The sequence below is a fragment of the Poecilia reticulata genome, linkage group LG15 (assembly GCF_000633615.1).
Source record: "Poecilia reticulata strain Guanapo linkage group LG15, Guppy_female_1.0+MT, whole genome shotgun sequence".
Lineage (NCBI taxonomy): Eukaryota > Metazoa > Chordata > Actinopteri > Cyprinodontiformes > Poeciliidae > Poecilia > Poecilia reticulata.
The window spans coordinates 12175770-12192762 of record NC_024345.1 but is presented as its reverse complement, the minus strand read 5'-3'; the positions used below and the strand labels follow the sequence as shown (position 1 = coordinate 12192762).

Below are 16993 nucleotides of genomic sequence, written 5' to 3'. Positions count from 1 at the left end.
GCAAGGCACTTAACTTTATCCAGCGGTGTGTTCGTGAGTGGTTGGAAAAGCGCTACATAAGTTCAGTCCATTCACAAAAAATAAAAATGTAACTCTAGAAATAATCTGGTACTGGAATGGACGTAAAAAAAAAGAAAGAAAGAAAGAAAGCCCGCCTAAAGTAATAGCATTTTGAAGACATTCTGAAGAAGCCAGATGGTAAAAAAAACGCCATAAATTAAGTAACATATTCATTAAACACAAACAGTAGCGCAATGTAGGATGATTGTCAAGCATTCATATAGAATAACTAAAGACTCCAGCTTCGATTATGCTTCATACTTAAACGTTTTCGAGAAACCATCAGTGTCACCTTTAGACACCATTTCATTTTATCTATTTATTTTCTTATTTAAGTAAAAATGTCTTGCGGCGAACCCTTCATCTTTGATATTATCTTTCGCTGTGAGCTAGCATGTCAGCTGCTGTGGTATCTCTCCCATCTCTGGCAACAACGTGTTCTATTCTCAGAAAATTGGGAAGAGTTGATCTTGGACGGAGCCGCGCATGATGTGAGTGCGCGCCGGTGTCTATCCGCTCCCTCCCCGCGGTCACTCTGTTGGTCCTCCGAGTGGGTGGTCTGCTTCAAGAGAGGTGCGCTGGAAACTTTATACCAGCATGCACACTCACAAACACACTCACAAAAAGGAGAGGGGGGTGAAGGTGGGGAAGAGGAGGGGGGAGGGGGGGGAGGACTGGGAATCACACCAACGCAGCACAGCAGAGGGTGGAGCAGGCAGAAGCCTTCTTCCAGATGTGCGACATTAATTTAGCTGATCCAAAAACATGAACCGGTAGCTCCCACTCACTCGTCACCGCCGAGCGCGTGTGCGTGTGTAGGGGTGTGTGTGCGTGCGTGTGTGTGAGAGAGACAGTCCTTCTGCTTCTTTTTTAAACATCAAAGCCTCAAATAAATACCTGCAAGTTTTTCTTTCTTTCTTTCTTTTATGAATGAAGATGAGGATGAGGATTTGAGCAGGTTATGAGAACAGCGTCCTCTCTGACCTACGGAGTAGCGCCGCTGGACTTTTCATGCAATGCAATACTTTCCACCGGGAAAGTTCTGGGGAGGGGTATGGAGAGAGGAGGGGGCGCGGTGCATGGAAAGACAAGGCAAAGCAGGAGGAGAAAAAATGAAATCAAATAAGAAGAAGAAGAAGAAGAAGAAGAAGAAGAAGAGCGGAGGAGGAGATGGAGAGAAGATGTAGGAGGACGGAAGTGGTTTTGATTGGGTCCCTCCAGAGATTCTTTTGTTTGGATTGTTCCGCGTTTCACTTCTCCCCCCAACCCCCCACCCCTCTCCTTTTCTCTCTCTCCATCTTCCTCCCTCCTCTCAGACATCTGAGGTAGATTACAACAGAGACCCCGGGTCACATTTATGACTTAAACCAGGAACATATGGTTCCGAGAGCGTGTTTGAACGTCCAGTTCAATGCAGTGGGATTCCCCCCAGTCAGGTCCCCAAGTGGTGCTGGTCAGATTTATTTTCTTGTCCATTGTCTCTTGCTGGGATATCAAAGAACTATTGTTTGTTCATCAGCAAGGGTACAGCAGGTTACTTACAGGTCCTGGATGAGAGGTGGGGGGCGGGGGGGCTCTGCCTCTCCCCCATATATCCTTTATCTTTATTTGTTCTGATATACAACAAGCCCCCGTCCTGATCAGTGCTTCCACACTCAAATAATAATAAAAAAACTTGTGTTTTAAGAGGTTGTGTGTGTGGTTTTGTATGGTTTGTTTTATTCAAGCCTCGACAAGACTCGTTTCAACACCCCTCGGGCACCTCGCTTTCTGGCTGCACAGCATGCCCCAGCTTTAATCCGAACCTCATGGAGAAAGCACCGATCCCACCGTGCAGTGCGCAGCTCACGTCCGCGATATTTCCACATGGTAGCAGGTTGAGTGGAGAGATACGGGGAAGCGATACGGGAAGTGAAGCGATACGGGATCGTATCGCAATGATTTCAGCCAGGACAACACATCTGTAAAAGTGTCATTTGACTTTATTAGCATCGGTTTCACTCAGTTGAAGAGAGAGAGAGAAAAAAAAAAAAAATCAACTTTTGTCTTTGGAACGTTTACCATGGAAGAAAAACAAACAAACAAACAAAAAAGCTACAAAAAAATAAGTTGTTGGAAGGACAACATATATATATATATATATATAATAATGTCATTAAAATAGTTTGGACGAGAGAACAAAACTGAGGAGTAAGGCTCAAATATTTTTGGATGCAGGGCATTTTCCTCTTTTTCTGCCCTATTGTTAACATATTAAAAAAATGGAACAAAAATGTATTTACAGTGCATTTATTTACATTAAGGCATTTTTTGCTGGGGTAAAAAACAAACAAAAAAACAAAAACAAAAAAACAAACAGTGAATCTGTTATATCCCAGCGTCTACACAATTAAATAAATAGAGAGATTTCCCTTGTTAGATTACAGTGCTATATTATCTTTAAGCTACCTGCAGTGAATGAACAAGTACAGTTATAAAGGCCGAATCACACAATCAAACTCACACCTCGGTGTATATTAGAGGACAGATTCTCTTTTTTCCCCTTCTTAAGCTCATGTTGTGTAAATAAAGTAATCCATTAAGACCAGACATCTATAAACAAAAGCTACCAAAATGTATTTCATTAAAAAAGGTCCCGTTTTGTTTTTATTAGTTAGTAAAAAAGAAGGTACAGTGGGTCTTAATGGATCATGGAGTTGTGGTTTACACGATTGTAGATTGCTAAAGTAGAACAAAAGCAGAGATGCACCTAGAAATCAGCTATTAAGGCAGATTTTCTGCTTGATCGTCAGGTCGGAAACTCAAAACTAATCTCCCCATCAGTGAACACATGGCATGTCAGCAAAAAAAAAAAACTAAACCAAAAACAGGCTGCATTGACAGCAGCACCTTTCAGTGTATCTGTAGCAACTGTGAGAAGCAACATAGAGCTGCGAGAGAGCGAGAGAGAGCCAGACTTCCCGAGCTTCAACCTCAGTCTGCCGTGCTTTGGTTCTGGTTTTGAAATGTCGGTAAAAACCCAGTTGTGGTGTGATTGCTCTCAATTACCGCGTATGACGGCGCGCGCGCACCCAGCATGAGACGTCGACGTCCGGTCACAGCGGTATCGGCGGGTCAAAGTTTTACAAAACAGATTGAAAAAAACTCTGACTGGTGCATCTCTGCTCAAAACTGCTGTCAGGGTGCTAATGGCGGCAAGAGGAAGACATTTATCTAAATGGAGCTATGTGTAAAATATTCAAGTTCCTTAAGTTCAAAAACGTAGCAAATCTGTCCTCTAACAGAGCACGTGTCCAAGTTTGAAGGCCTGATGGAGCCCTGTTGCTAGTTATCTGCCTACAGATAAAAAAATAAAAAAAAGGCTAAAACCTCCTTGGAGAAAGAGACAGACTGTCACTTTAGTACAAAAGCTCCACGCCGTTTCAGGATGTCTCAAGTGTTCAGAGCTGAGCTGTTATATTACAATGGAGATGATCAGCTCTCGGATATTAAAGTTCCTCGTTTCCCTCTCCCCGTACTGAGTTCAGGGACTCTTTTTTTTTTTTTTTTTTAAACAGAACAGGAACCAAAAACAGCACCATGTGTGTTTAAAAGAACCGCCTACACTAATCACAGCTCTGGCAGAACAGGAACACATTTAACCACAGAAGGAGGCACTTCATAGGGTGTTGATGATGAAGATTAGACTTTGGTTAAAATGCAAAAAATAAAAACATTGACAAAATAAAAGTTGGATGGCACAATCTGCACAGAAATGAAATTCTGAAGATGCTTAATTCAAGCTTGTGCATAAATACAGCTGCTTCTGTTTTAACAGAGTCAGTCTGCTTACATTTCTCCAGCTGGACATCCATCAAAAACCCATCCTAAATAATTGATCACCTAATGGCTGCTCTTTACAATCCACCCATGTCCCCATGTTACTCAGCCATCTGCAGATTTCCTCTCTATAAAATGAAAAACAATTCAGTCTTGCCATCTCTACCTTCCTCTCATGTTTTTTTTTTTCCTTCTTCTTCTTCTATGCTTCATCTTCTTTGTCTCAGGAGAATAAATGCTTTCAATTTTTAATATCCGGACAGCGATGACTGGCGTGGCATGTCCAGTTGTGATAATGAACGTTTTGTTGGTGCATGAGATACACAATCAGTTCTAGTGCAAACCGAAGGATTTGGTTAAAAAAATAAAAAATAAAATAAAACCTGGATATTCCAGCTATTTAAACAAACATACCAATGCGTAAACAAAAGATGTTCTTGAATTAAGAAGTTCTACATTACAACAAAGACAGACAATGTTTTTTTTTTCTTTCCAGTCACACAAAGTCCAAATGGACCGGAAAACGTGAAGGAGCTACCATTTTCTTTATGCTATGGAGCTTTTGTTTTTTTGTTTTTGTTTGTTTTGTTTTTTGTCCAAAGAAATTTCCATCACACCTTGCGACGGTGTTAAACCAAACATTTTTCTTGGCCACCGTTCTCTTCCTTAGCTATCATACAATAGTATCGGTCGATGGCAGCACCGGGAGGAGCTGGGACGTCAGTAAAGCTGCTTGGCATCGCGCAGCCGCTTAACACTGTAGCTGTCGGACTCAAGCCGAGCGCTTTACGTGAGATTCAGGACGAGGACTCGCACAGCACGACTGTGGCACAAGTGCCAAAAAAAAAACAAAAAACAAAAAAAAAAAAAAACGTGGCTAGTTCTGGTGCCTCTTCATGTGCAGCGCGAGGTGGTCGGACCTGGAGAAGGAGCGGGAGCAGACGGTGCACTGGAAGGGCTTGGCTCCCGTGTGCTTCCGGTAGTGGCGCGTGAGCTCGTCGGAACGAGCGAAGCGCCAGTCACAGCTGTCCCACGTGCACCTGTACGGCTTCTCACCTGCAACGAAGGAGGAGGAGAAAAAAGAAGGAGGAGGGAATCTTAGTGAGTTCAGATAACAGCAGTGTCGAGCTGAACGTCTTTACATTTTCGCAAGCTGTTCAAGTGAGAGGACGCACGTACTGATGACAGTGATATACCTTTTTTTTTTTTTTTTTTTTTTTTGAAAACACAAGTTAAATCCTCCAAATGATTCACACAGTCAGGTGGAGAAACTGGGAAAACAGGCTTCACTGAAAATTCCAGTTGTCTGACAGCATATACAGTCATAACACTGTCACTCACAGGCATCTGTCAAGCGCTCCAACACCAGTGCTGCGCAAGTTTCCCACAGATACTCCTCTGTATTGTCTACCACTACTTCTGGCACGTCTTTGATGGGTTTAGGCTGTTTGTCACTTCTTCATAACACGCCTCTGGCTGCAGGCGCTTTGCAGAAACCTTGTGTGGCCTCAACCTTTACCCAACCGCTTGTTTCAGTCTCATTGGTCCAAACGTCTTTGAGAGTTTGTTTACCCAGCTTATAAGCCATGCACATGCTATTTTTTTAAACATTTGCACAATTGTTATTGTTTTTGTTCATCTCGACTCAAAGTAAAACATGACATCAGCTGAAAAGAGTACTTTTGTTTCTCTCCCCCGCCCCCAATGTAAATTCTAAAACTGTGCTGCAGGTTCTTTGACAGTACCTCTGAATCCATTGGGAAATAGAAAGAATTACCAGATTGTCCCAATTTATGCAACACATCATTGGTTTCTAATCAAAGAATTCAACATAACTCGGACTAAGAAAAGGCATTGCTCGATTATTTTGTAGAGCAAAAATGAAGTTTGAGAAATTAGCTGATTACAATCTCTGGCCAATTGATTGGTGCATTTCTAATTATTTTTGATGAAACCGATATTTAACACAGCTCTCTGTTTAGGCCTCATGCTAACATTCTAGCAGAAAAAGAAAGTGGAAAACAATTGGCCAGAAGAGTCAGGAAAGACAAAGAAAAGAAAAACTAGTGTACAGATGTCATCGATATTTCTGCAGCCAGACCAACTGAAAAGTGCGGAAAGTGAAGCACAGAGATGGGAGTGTCATGATAAGGACCTGCATGACGGCAGATCATATTCATAGATGGTGTGCTAAAACCTTGTGCACACCATAAAAAAATAGTCGAATACACCTGAACCGTGGAAGTCTAAAGCCAAACTCAATTTTTTTTTTTTTTTTACGCCTGATTACCATAAAAATATCAGTTTCACCAAAAAACAAAAACAAGAATACAAATGGCTGATAGAAAAGAAAAGTTTCTGTGGAAAGATTTGCATCTCTTCCGACGTCTGCGCAGCATTCTAACCTTCAGGTTAAAGTTGTGTGTATGTGTGTGTGTATGTGCGTGAGTGCTGAGGCGGGCTTAAGAAGATTTAGATCTCATTAATAAAAACTTTCCTGACTCAACTGCGTCATTGAGATGGAAGTGAGAAGTTTCTATTCTTAAGCGTCGAGTCCAAATTGAATTCTACGGCACTGAAGTTAAGCAAGTGGCGTTAAGCGTCTTCGGGTTGCATCAAACTCTCTGAACAAGCACAACAGGCTGCGAAGTGTTGCTCAAACCACCGCAATTAAGCCGCAGCACGATGAATCACGACGTCGGCACACTAAAGAAACGCATCATCAACGCGCACCTGAACGTGGACAAAATGAGCAAGAGAGTCGATGAAAGAACGAGCTGGATACACATTCAGACACATCCACCCTCCCCACACACAAATACAGACCGACACACTCACAATCAGGGTAATGGATGTTGATGGAGATTAGAGTGGGAACTCCCACCGGGGCCCAAACGCATTAGGAATCATCTCATACAGATTACTGACAGGTGCGTGAGGAGGGGTGTGTGTGCACTGAAGCATCTGAATCAGAGATGTAGAATGAGCAATAGACAAAGATAGAAATAAATAGTTGGGGGAAGGGGATTTCACAAAGGGTTGAAGGTGGAAAGCTTCCAAAAAACAAAACAAAAACTAGATGGAAAGATGATTGGATGAATGAAAAGAACTGAGAGAGAGAGAAAGAGAGAGAGAGAAAAAAAAAACGGTTGTTGAGAGCAGGGAGGATATATAGCTCGAGCTATACAACCGTTTACGTGTTGTTCTCTCATCTTGTGGTCTGTAATAACTGAAATAACCACAATCAGCCTGCAGCATGAATGATCTAATTGTCATGTCATGTTCCTAATACTGAAATGCATTTCAGAGACATGCACACACACATACACACACGCACACCGCCGTTTTGCACAAATCACCCGGATTAATGAGTGGAACTGATTCTGGGTGAGAAAGAGAGAGAGAGAGAAAGAGAGAAAGAGAGAGCTTTTTGTGTGTACTTCCAGATGAGCGAGGAATGCCCAGATATCAACAGAAGCTTTGTTTAGTCAGCTGGAGCGAGGTGGGGCCCAACACCTAAGCACTTGTTTGTTGACTCTGCTTGTCCAGGAAAACCAAATGGTTTGAAACTAAACGTGCGAGGAGGAAACGGATTGAGGAAAACACAGAGACGGAAGGGGGATTGGAGATAAAGGGAAAGTGCATGCGACCAAGATTATTTGAGGGGGGTGGGACTTAAAACAGGAAGGGCTTTTGGGCAACAAAAGTTTGTGTACAGTAAAAACTACTATCGATCCACTGCATTTACTCTCACTAACAAATATGAATTGATAAAAACAAACAAAAAAAACAAAGCTGGGTGAGAAGGTATGGCTTTCCACTGAAGGACTTCACAAAAAAACAACAACAAAAAATCCATTAAATAACTAGATAAAACAATCCTGATAATTCTGCTCTGTTCATTTGGGTCAATGACATCAGAGGCACAACAATTTAATAGATCTGTGTCATTCCATCCCCTCAGCACATCTGTTATACTTTGTGTTGTTACACTCCTTTCACATCTGTTTTGGTGTTGATGCTGTTAAAGCCGTGTGACACAAAATGACAGATCATGAATCCCGATCAAACCACAAATAACTAAATGACATCCTGCTATTAGATTTTTTTTTTTTTTTTTTTTTTTTACTGGATTCATCCAACCCCAATTTTCTTACAATATGACATAAATAAAAGCAAATTACTTCAAGTCATTGGATGTAACAACTGGCAACCAAACATCCACCAAGTGTTGGCAGAAATCTTAAGCTGTGGTCAGATTTCTAACTGGTGTGAAGGTGTTTTTTACTCCTGTTGCAAATATTCCACCTGACTGGTTTACATGCAGAACCCCCACACAAAGTGATAAAATTATGTATTGTACTTGTAATCTGTACTCTGGAAAATCCATCTTATAACAATCGGCATTAAATATAATTTTTTGATCTCATTATTGCTTTATTTTGTCATTTAATTTCTGAAAAAAAAACAACGTTTAAGATGCTAATGTAGAAGCATAAATCTAAAATAAACTACTGACATAGAAGTATGAAAATCATGGCTTTATAACCACCAATGACTTGGGCTGAAGTATAAGTTTTAATGAGACAAATCAAAAATTAAAAGTCCACCTAGTTATAATTTCATGCAAAATCTCCTTATTTTACATTAAATTCAGAAGGTAACCTTTTTTTTTTTTAAATTTGGACATTTAAACATTTTTAGAACTTAAAAGTATTTGTTTCTCTCACATTCCGTGTGGACAGAAATGCCGTTGATGGCATTCGCTGTTCTGCAGGTGCATAAATGATGGGTTTAACTATCATTCATGTTAAACCCATGTGTGTGGGCTTAACACACATGGGTTTACCCATGTGAAAAATCTGTCTGGTGATAGTTTTTAGCAGAATACAGCGGTTCTGAATAAACACTCCATGCCGACCAGACCGTGTATTCTTTTTTTGTTTTAAAAACAAGGTGGTTCCATGTGATCGCTAAAGATCTTTTAAACCAAAATCTGTCCATTCGAGTCAGCAGGAAACTGAAACAAATCACTTTAGCGTATTTTATTGTTGCCAGATTTCCTGAAGCGTTCTCATATATGGCTTAAATGTTTTCCTGCAGCCACACAAAGTGCAATCAATAGGGAATTGACAACGCTGACATGAACCATCTTCAAAACAAATCTGCTGGGTTGCTTTACCCCTTACGTGATGTCATCAGAGGCGGGAACGTTGAGAAGCTCGTCTTTCGGAGGGTGGATTTTTTTCTTGATTAGATAATAACGACTTACAACAAACTATCTTTATAGTAAAAATACCTGTAAAGGTGACATACTGCATCTAAAAAGTTTTGTTTTGCAAAATTAGTTTGACGAGTAGCTTTAAAAGCAGCAATAAAAGCAACACCGGCCTTGGGAGGGTGCACTTTATCTGATCTGGTGACGTGAATCTGAGAAAGGTGGCACCACACGTCTAGCCCCGATCACATACTGCTAGAGTCATCCCCCGTCACACCCTGGCAGAAGTGTGGCACTTCCACCTGTTTTGATGGAATAGTATATTGGGGCTGAGGATGTGGAATGAGGATACGCTTACAAACACATGACGAGAAGTCGGCGGTCTGCCTAGCAACACGGTGCCAGCGTGGACACCTGAAACCCGAGCACAGCGGACTGAAAAGCGCATCGATCAGAGGAGCGTCTTACCCGTGTGAGTCCTGAGGTGGGCTTTCAGATGGGACGACTTGGTGTAGACCTTCTTGCAGCCTGAGGCACAGAGATGGAGATAAACAAAAGCAGACAGCTTAGACCAAATAATCTGCTTGTGTCAGATATGCATTTACCCAATAAACCGAGCTGCGGTATGCAAGAAATTTGAACTAATGAAGACCAGAAGCTGTGTGGAATGAAGCACAGTAAATGCTCTGGAGATCCTCAACATAGTATCATAGCTCTTTGTTCAAACTCAGTCTATGTGGGACTTAGCTCGTCCCAATAAGCAAAATAATCTGTGAAAAATAATATTTAGAAAGGTCCTGCCCGGCCGTGATTATACTGTACAAGAGTACAACTTAACAGATACTTGTGTGAAAGGTGGATTCGGGGAAATGATGGATGTGTGTCATCTCACTTTTAAAGAAGTTAAGCGTGTACGAACAAGTTACAGGGAGCTCACCGAAATCCCCCCCTCCTCTCTCCCTCTCTCTCTCCTTTACCTGCTGCCACAGGCTAGTTAACATTTCATGTTCTACAAGTTGCTGCACATCTCACAGCCTGAATGTGTGTGGCTGTTTGTCAGGCAGTTTAAGAAAATACTTTAACCTGAGCAAGCTATCTGAAGCATGCATGCAAATGTGTGTCTGTGTGTGTGTGTAGGGGAAAAAAGATCAAATGACTGCAGGAAACCGTCTGTGTAATTAAAACAGCCGCAAAAGCACAGGTTCAAGCCACAATCATTCCAGCGTTGATTTAGGCTCAACGGTCAGGGTTTCTGGGCTGGTAGTGATGCAATCGTTTAGGTTGCGATAATAAATGCAAAGTGTTTTCTTTCTGAGCTTATGGCTAAAGAAAATGCACTGGCATTACATTTCAGCGACGCCGCTGAAGCAGAGAGCAGGGAAGGCATGGTGACCCCGGAGGTCTGGGACAGAAGTTCAAAAAGCAACGTGTAATTTCAAAAAAATGCAGGGGAGTCTTAAAATAAATCTGGTCGTCATAATGCTGACCTTTCTGACTGTCTGACCACAGCACCGGGAGAAAGACGAAAACACAATACAGCGGGGGAAACAATCAGCGCGCGCGCGCGCACACACAATGTGGAGGGCGTGCTGCTCTCCTAACCTGGGTAATCACAGTGGTGGATCCGGCGTTTCTCCAAGTCCGGGTTGTTCCTCCGGTTGTATCGGACGGTCCCGGAGTTCTGCGTCGTGGTCTGGGCTGCGGGGCCCTGGGGGAGGCCCGGAGACGGGCCTTGGACCGGAGTGGGCAGGGCAAAGCCGGCGGGTCCCGGGCCAGGTCCGAGCCCCGGCGTGGCCCCTGCCAACTTGGAGGCGATGGTGGCGGCGTACGAAGGAGGAGGGGATAGGGTGTGGAGCAGCTCCTTCTGTCTGTCGGGGCTGCCCGGCTCGGAGCTGGGCGGGGAGGGAGGCAGGTAGGGCACCTGCTGCTGCAAGTAATGGGAGTGCACCTGAGCATTAGGATGCGCGTACACCCTGCGGTAGCCCGCCTTCGTGCCCTGCTCTTGCTGGGAAGAAGCCGAAGCTACTGGTAAATTATGGAAAGGTGCATGAACACTGGAATTGTGCTGCATCTGCTGCTGTTGAGTCTCCATGCCATCAATGTGGTGATGATCCAACCCGGCGTTCAGCAGCTGGAAGAGTGAACCGCTGCCGTCGTGGTGGATGCCTTGCTGTTCGAACTGCGACGGCATTTCCTGTTTGATGAACACCTCTCCTCCCGACTGGGTGAAAACACTCGTGAAGTCCGGTAACCCTGTTAGCGACATGTTTATGGCTGAGGTTTCCAATGCAGCGTTGCTAGGCTCGTGCCCGGATGTGCCACAGCTGCTCGTGGGCGTACCGTCGGGGCAGTGGGGCTGTAGGTGCGGGCCGAAACACGACGAGGCAGCTTCCGTTTTAATTTGGGCCAGGCCGGCGCGGTTCTGGGCCTGAGGGGGCCGCACCTGCTCACAAGAGCCCATCCTCAGGTAGGCCACGTCGGGGAGGTAAAGGTTCATGTTGAGGGTGTAGGGAGCCCCGGCGTGGTCTCCGCTAAAGAACTGCTCCGCCGCCGACGTGATGTCTCTATGCGACTTCTGCTGGCCGTCTGCCTGCGGTAGAAAGGCAGGAGGGGAGAGATACCTGTCCATCTCACACTTCACCTGTGGAGAAAACAAACCAAGCGCTTAGAAACAAATTCGAGCACAAAGCTTCCACGAAACTATTCTGAGACAAAAGTTTGGTAGAACAGTCACTGCTGAAGCATTTATCAAGTAGTCATCAATGGGCAGCTGCAACATTCCCTCACTGCCTGCAAAGCTGAACTCAAACACCTACTTGGTGAGGCCAACAGTGAAGGATACAACCATGTTTTGGGCATGTTTTCATCATGGCTGCCATTCACAAGTCAGTCTAGTTCAGGTAAAAAAAAAAAACCGCCACCTGGATACCGTGAAAGTTAGTTAAACCTGACAGCAGGAGGATGAAACAGCACCACCAGAGGGAATGGAGGGGGGAACCACCCATGTCTCCCTGTCCGCTGCAGCTGCAGCAGTAGCAGCAGCAGCAGCAGTCTAGGGATGGGCTGCTATTTGAGGCTCCACAACCTACTACCAGCTGTTACACACACACACACACTTCTCTCCTCTGCTGCACAAGTTTCCTCCTAACTGGGGACAGAGCCGGCCGGGACATTTCTGTCCGAGTCAGTTGTCGTCACTGTGGTATGATGGTGTGAGTGGACACCAAAGGGAGACCAACAGCTGGTGACCAACTGGCTGGCTGGCGTAGACAAACATGCGCTGAAGGCGACTTCAGGCGGAGCTGCTGGGTCGCTTACCGCGGCCCGACACGGTGTAAAAATAATAAAGTGATGACTACAATCAAGATAGCGGAGCCCGGCTCCATTTCCAGGCCAGGAGCGGAGAAACAAAATCTGGGTTCGCTGCCCCCCCCCCATCTGCCACGCCCATTCAAAGAAACCCATAACATGTGAAGTTGCTCTCGATTCCTTACCTGCGTGTAGTCATTCTGCCCTGCCTTGTCCGTTTCTGAGATTTTACAGTCCAGGCCGAACAGCGCCGAGTCCTCCAGAGAGAAGGCGGCGGGCAGCGCCGCTTTCTGCAGCGGGTAGAACGGGTCCTCCTGCGCGCCGCTCATCGTCAGTGCTGCGGCCATGAAGCTCCGACGCAGGCAGCCCGGATGATCGCTCGTCCTGTTCTGCAGAGAGGAGGATGCTGCTGCTGCTGCTGCTGCCGCTACAGCGCAATGGGGAAGGAGCGCAGCCGGACGAGTTGCAGAGCGTGTGGCGGAGTAATTAATGTGTGCCTGTCGGCAACATCTCCTTCCACTTGTTCCATCCCTCCGGCCTGCAGACAGTTTTCTATCTCTGCGTAGGGCGGAGCGGCCCAGTGTAAATACGGAGCCTGCGCCGCCCATCGAAGCCTTGATTATTCATTCACCGGCCACCGCCCTTCGCTCCATCTAAATACGCTCACAGAAGCGTCCTGGAACGTGCTGGGCCGGCCGGGCAGCCGTAAATGTGGAGAACATTTAATTTTTTTTCGCGACAGCAGGAAATACACTTTCCCCCAGTCTCTCATTTTTGCGTGTGCACCCTAAACTGATCGTCAATTTTTAATTGTGATCGCTTCTGTTAAAATGTATATTTTTCTTTAATCCTACTTTAACAAGCTTGATATTTAAAAGTGGATATATTTCAATTCAGCTGACAGAAACTAAAACACTCACACAAAAACTGATATATTCAATTTCTACAAACAAAATCCTGGTTGTTGTTGACTCACAGCCAGTAGAAACCCAAGATTCAGTTTTGCATTAAGTTATGAGACCAATAGAAAATAATATTTTTGAAAACATAACATAACGTTATGGCCTACATAATCGTTAGGGAAACTGCTAACTTGACAGTTGTGCATTAAGCAGTAAAATCTCATTATTGAAAAAGCTGTTCGTTCATTGAGTGATGCATTTGAGTGTATTAGTGGAAAGTTGAGTGGAAGCAAAAAAATAAAAATAAAGTGCACAAGAAACACGGAAAACTGCATCCTAGGAAAGATTATGAAGTAAAGCCCATTCGAGATTTTTCCTTTAAGAGCATTTCCTGTTTCTCAAATTTCAGGAAATACTGACATTTAAGAACATTTCTTTGATGTACTTCCAGGAAATATACCACTGGGTCAACAGAGAACAAATGTATACATTTACATTTGTTCAATGTGATTATGAAATGTTATACATAAACACACTATATATATGGTTTAGTTTATAAGATATAAATCATCTGCAGAACACATTTGTTACATGCTTACAATAAAACACCCATTACATTTAAGTGGTATAATGAATAAATGTAAAAAGCAGATGGAACAGACTAATGATATTTTACTTAAAATAAAGGAAACTTAACAGATGTTTTTAGCTTTGATTTAAAAGAACTCGGGGTTTCAGCATTTTTGGAGTTTTCTGGTAGTTTTTCCCAAACAGCCTTTGAGATATTCAATTTTTCCTTAGTAAAAATGTCAATATGCATTTTTTTGGTGGAAAAAGACCATTCTTTGAATTACAAAAGTAATCATTCCCTTAGTCCACTCGATTTTATTTAAGGGTAACAAACTAAAGGGACTAAATACAAAAGGATTCCTGTCTACATTTTTATTTGAAATAAAAACTTTGGACTATATATTCTTTTACATAAAATTCAAATAAAATATATTGATGAAGTACCTAGTACAAGTGTGCTTTTACTAGGATATTGCTATTGTAATTTCAGTCCTGAAGAACAACCTCAGATGTTCTCTTGAGACAGAGAAGCCATCATTCAGTCCGGTTCTTGCACAGCTTCTGATGACAAAACTCAAATGTGCTTGCACAACCAAACCAGTGATTTCTTCACATCATAAAGTCGTCATTAATCTGCTCAATCTCCACAGTCAAAAGAAAAATACTAAAGGTCAATTAGGAAAGACCGTGAGTCATGTCAACCAGGAAATGGAAGCTGTATTTGCACCATTTTGTATTTAATATTTTGAAGTGTTAACAGAAAACAGTTGAAAATGTCACAGCCAGGCTTTCACAGCAGCCGTGTGACTGAGTTTAATATGACACCAATCAGAACATGGTCTGAAATGATAAAGGCATGCCTAGTATGTCTATATTTAAAGCCAAAGGAGTTTCAGCTAGTGCAAATCAAAGGCTAAGGTTTCTGCAGTGTTGTTTGTCTGTAGCAACCAGCAAGTGTCGCCAGAAAAAGATGAGGAACGAAGGGTGTCAAACCAAATGCTGCCAACATAAAAGGAATTTTGGTGCAATTGGTGAGTAATAGTACAACAACAACAAAAAAAACTCCAACACAGATAGCTACTGGTTCTAGTTTTGTATTTGAAAAGTTGTTAAAAGGTAACACAATTTACAATAAAAAAAATAGGTTTAGAGTACTGAAATGTACAGTTGTTTAAATCCTGAGTGAGTGCCATTGTGTGAATTTTATTTGTATTTCTGCTTTGGCCTTTGGTACCAATCAGGAGCTTCTTTTTTGGTCTGCAAACAAAACAGAGAGAAGAAATTTATAAAAAACCTTATTGATTTTCATCTGAGCCAACAACCCATGAACCAATTAAGACTTTTCATGGCTAACACCATCTTCTGTTTTTCATTGAGGTCTGACATGGTCGTTCCAATTTCTTCCTAAATTGGAAAAAAAAAAGTACTGTAGGTTCCTTGATATAAAATGTTGTTTTGAATCCGAAAGAAAATGAAGGAATTACAAGATAATTCCTATTTACTGGTTAACAAGCGTAAACACCCTCATTAAAATGCAACCTTTTCTCAAGTCCCACACAAATAATGTGGCACGTATCCCTGTACAATTTAGATGTAAAAACCACAGCTAATAACTTACAGAAATAAACAGCAGGGAGAAGACTGGAGGAGCTGCAAGGATTTCTAATGAAATGAGTCTTTGTTTTTTTTCTACATGAGTCAACAATCTCCTGCGTTCTTCAAATGTCTTGACTAGCAAGTCGAAAGAATGAATTATATTCTAGGGATTATGAATTAAAAAACATCTAAGCTTTGCCAATATCTCCTAAAGCCTTGTGGGACAATGTGACGAAACCAAACTTAAAACCTAACAATAACAAACTTAGAACTTATTTACAAATGGTATGTCTGTCTTTCACCACAGGGGAACATGGCGGTGCTGGTTTTCCTCCGATCAAACTGGGGTTTCGTCGTCAAGGTAGGTGAAGATGTAAATAGCTAACACTGGTCTTTTTTTTTTTTTTTTCCCCCCCCAAACCTTGAGACGTTGGACTGAATGTTTGAGCCTTAACCCAGAACTACATTTGACAATGTCCACGGTCCGAGTAGCTGAGCAGTTGGATGGATCAAATGGTGATTTAGCAGAATCATTTTAAGGGTGTGCACACTTGCACAACTGGTTTATTGCATCTTCCAGCTTTGGCTTGTTCTTTAAACAGATCATTTGAGAACTAGTTTTCACTCCTCAACTTCATCTGGCTTTTTATTAAACTCCTAAAAGTGCATCAAAGAGCATGCTGTTGACTGACATGTTTATACGTCAAAGTTGTTAATTTTATGCATTTATTGAATAGGGGGGAAAAAAAGTCTTTTACTGTTTAACCTTCCGATCACTGCTCAGAGTCTATATTTGGACTATTAGTGGTTTCGGATCACTTCTGGGACTTGCTCCAGAGCTCTTCTCTACTCGGATGGACTTCGCTAAAGAGCTTAAATGAAACTAACCAGGACCGGTCTTGGCCAGGATTCTCTTGTAAAAAGAGATGCTTAATCTGAAAGGGATTTCTTTTTTCTGGTGAAATAAAAAGGTTAATAATAATAACGACAGGAAAGCAATTAATTATTTCATGTCAGACTCGAGTGTTCTTTTGTCTCAGCTTTTGTCCTCGCTGGTGAAATTGGTGTGACTCATTAAAGGGTGTGACCAACGCTTACAAAAACAGTAGGTTTGGGCTTGTCTGATGATTCCTCATCGTCGGTCCCGCCGACACGTTTGGACTTCTGCTTTGCTGTTCCAGAGGCCCTCGTAGCGCCGTTACCAGCTCCAAACAGGTCTGGGTCCACTCTCAGCCCGGACTGCAAGCCGATCAGGGCCTGCTTCATTATTGCCAACTCCTGGAGAGTCGCGGACGTTATAAAAAAAATAAAAAATAAAATAAATAATAATAATCGCCGTAGATGTAGGCACTTAATGGATAAACAGAAAAGTATGAGAAACTCTCTTTTATATTATAAATATTAATCTTCTCCTTTGTCGTATTTACTTAAAAATCAGCGTCGTTGAGAATCTGATAACACATGGCTTGTAAAGCAGTTCGGCGAGCTTAAAGGGTCTGCAGAGGTGCAACCAGCAGGA

General features: G+C 42.7%; 2 protein-coding genes across 3 annotated transcripts in view; both read right to left on the bottom strand.

Annotated features, from left to right (window-relative positions):
• Positions 1 to 4061: 4061 nt before the first annotated feature.
• klf5a (Kruppel like factor 5a) lies at positions 4062 to 13183 on the bottom strand. Its single transcript, XM_008429275.2, has 4 exons — positions 12592 to 13183; positions 10700 to 11738; positions 9566 to 9625; positions 4062 to 4935 (listed from the first exon to the last, which is right to left on the bottom strand). Exons 1-4 carry the CDS (start codon positions 13012 to 13014, stop codon positions 4757 to 4759), a joined length of 1701 nt encoding a protein of 566 aa, XP_008427497.1. The 5' UTR covers positions 13015 to 13183; the 3' UTR covers positions 4062 to 4756.
• Positions 13184 to 14956: 1773 nt separating this feature from the next.
• pibf1 (progesterone immunomodulatory binding factor 1) overlaps positions 14957 to 16993 on the bottom strand; it is a 24919-nt gene continuing 22882 nt past the window's right edge. The window contains exons 17-18 of one of the 2 annotated variants that reach the window (XM_008429272.2): positions 16573 to 16752; positions 14957 to 15135 (exon numbers count right to left, since the gene is read on the bottom strand). In XM_008429272.2, coding sequence (XP_008427494.1) covers positions 15082 to 15135; positions 16573 to 16752 — 234 coding nt within the window. In that variant the 3' untranslated portion in view covers positions 14957 to 15081. Of the gene's footprint in view, positions 15136 to 16572; positions 16753 to 16993 lie in introns of those variants that run through there. The other variant, XM_008429273.2, reaches the window with a different exon arrangement.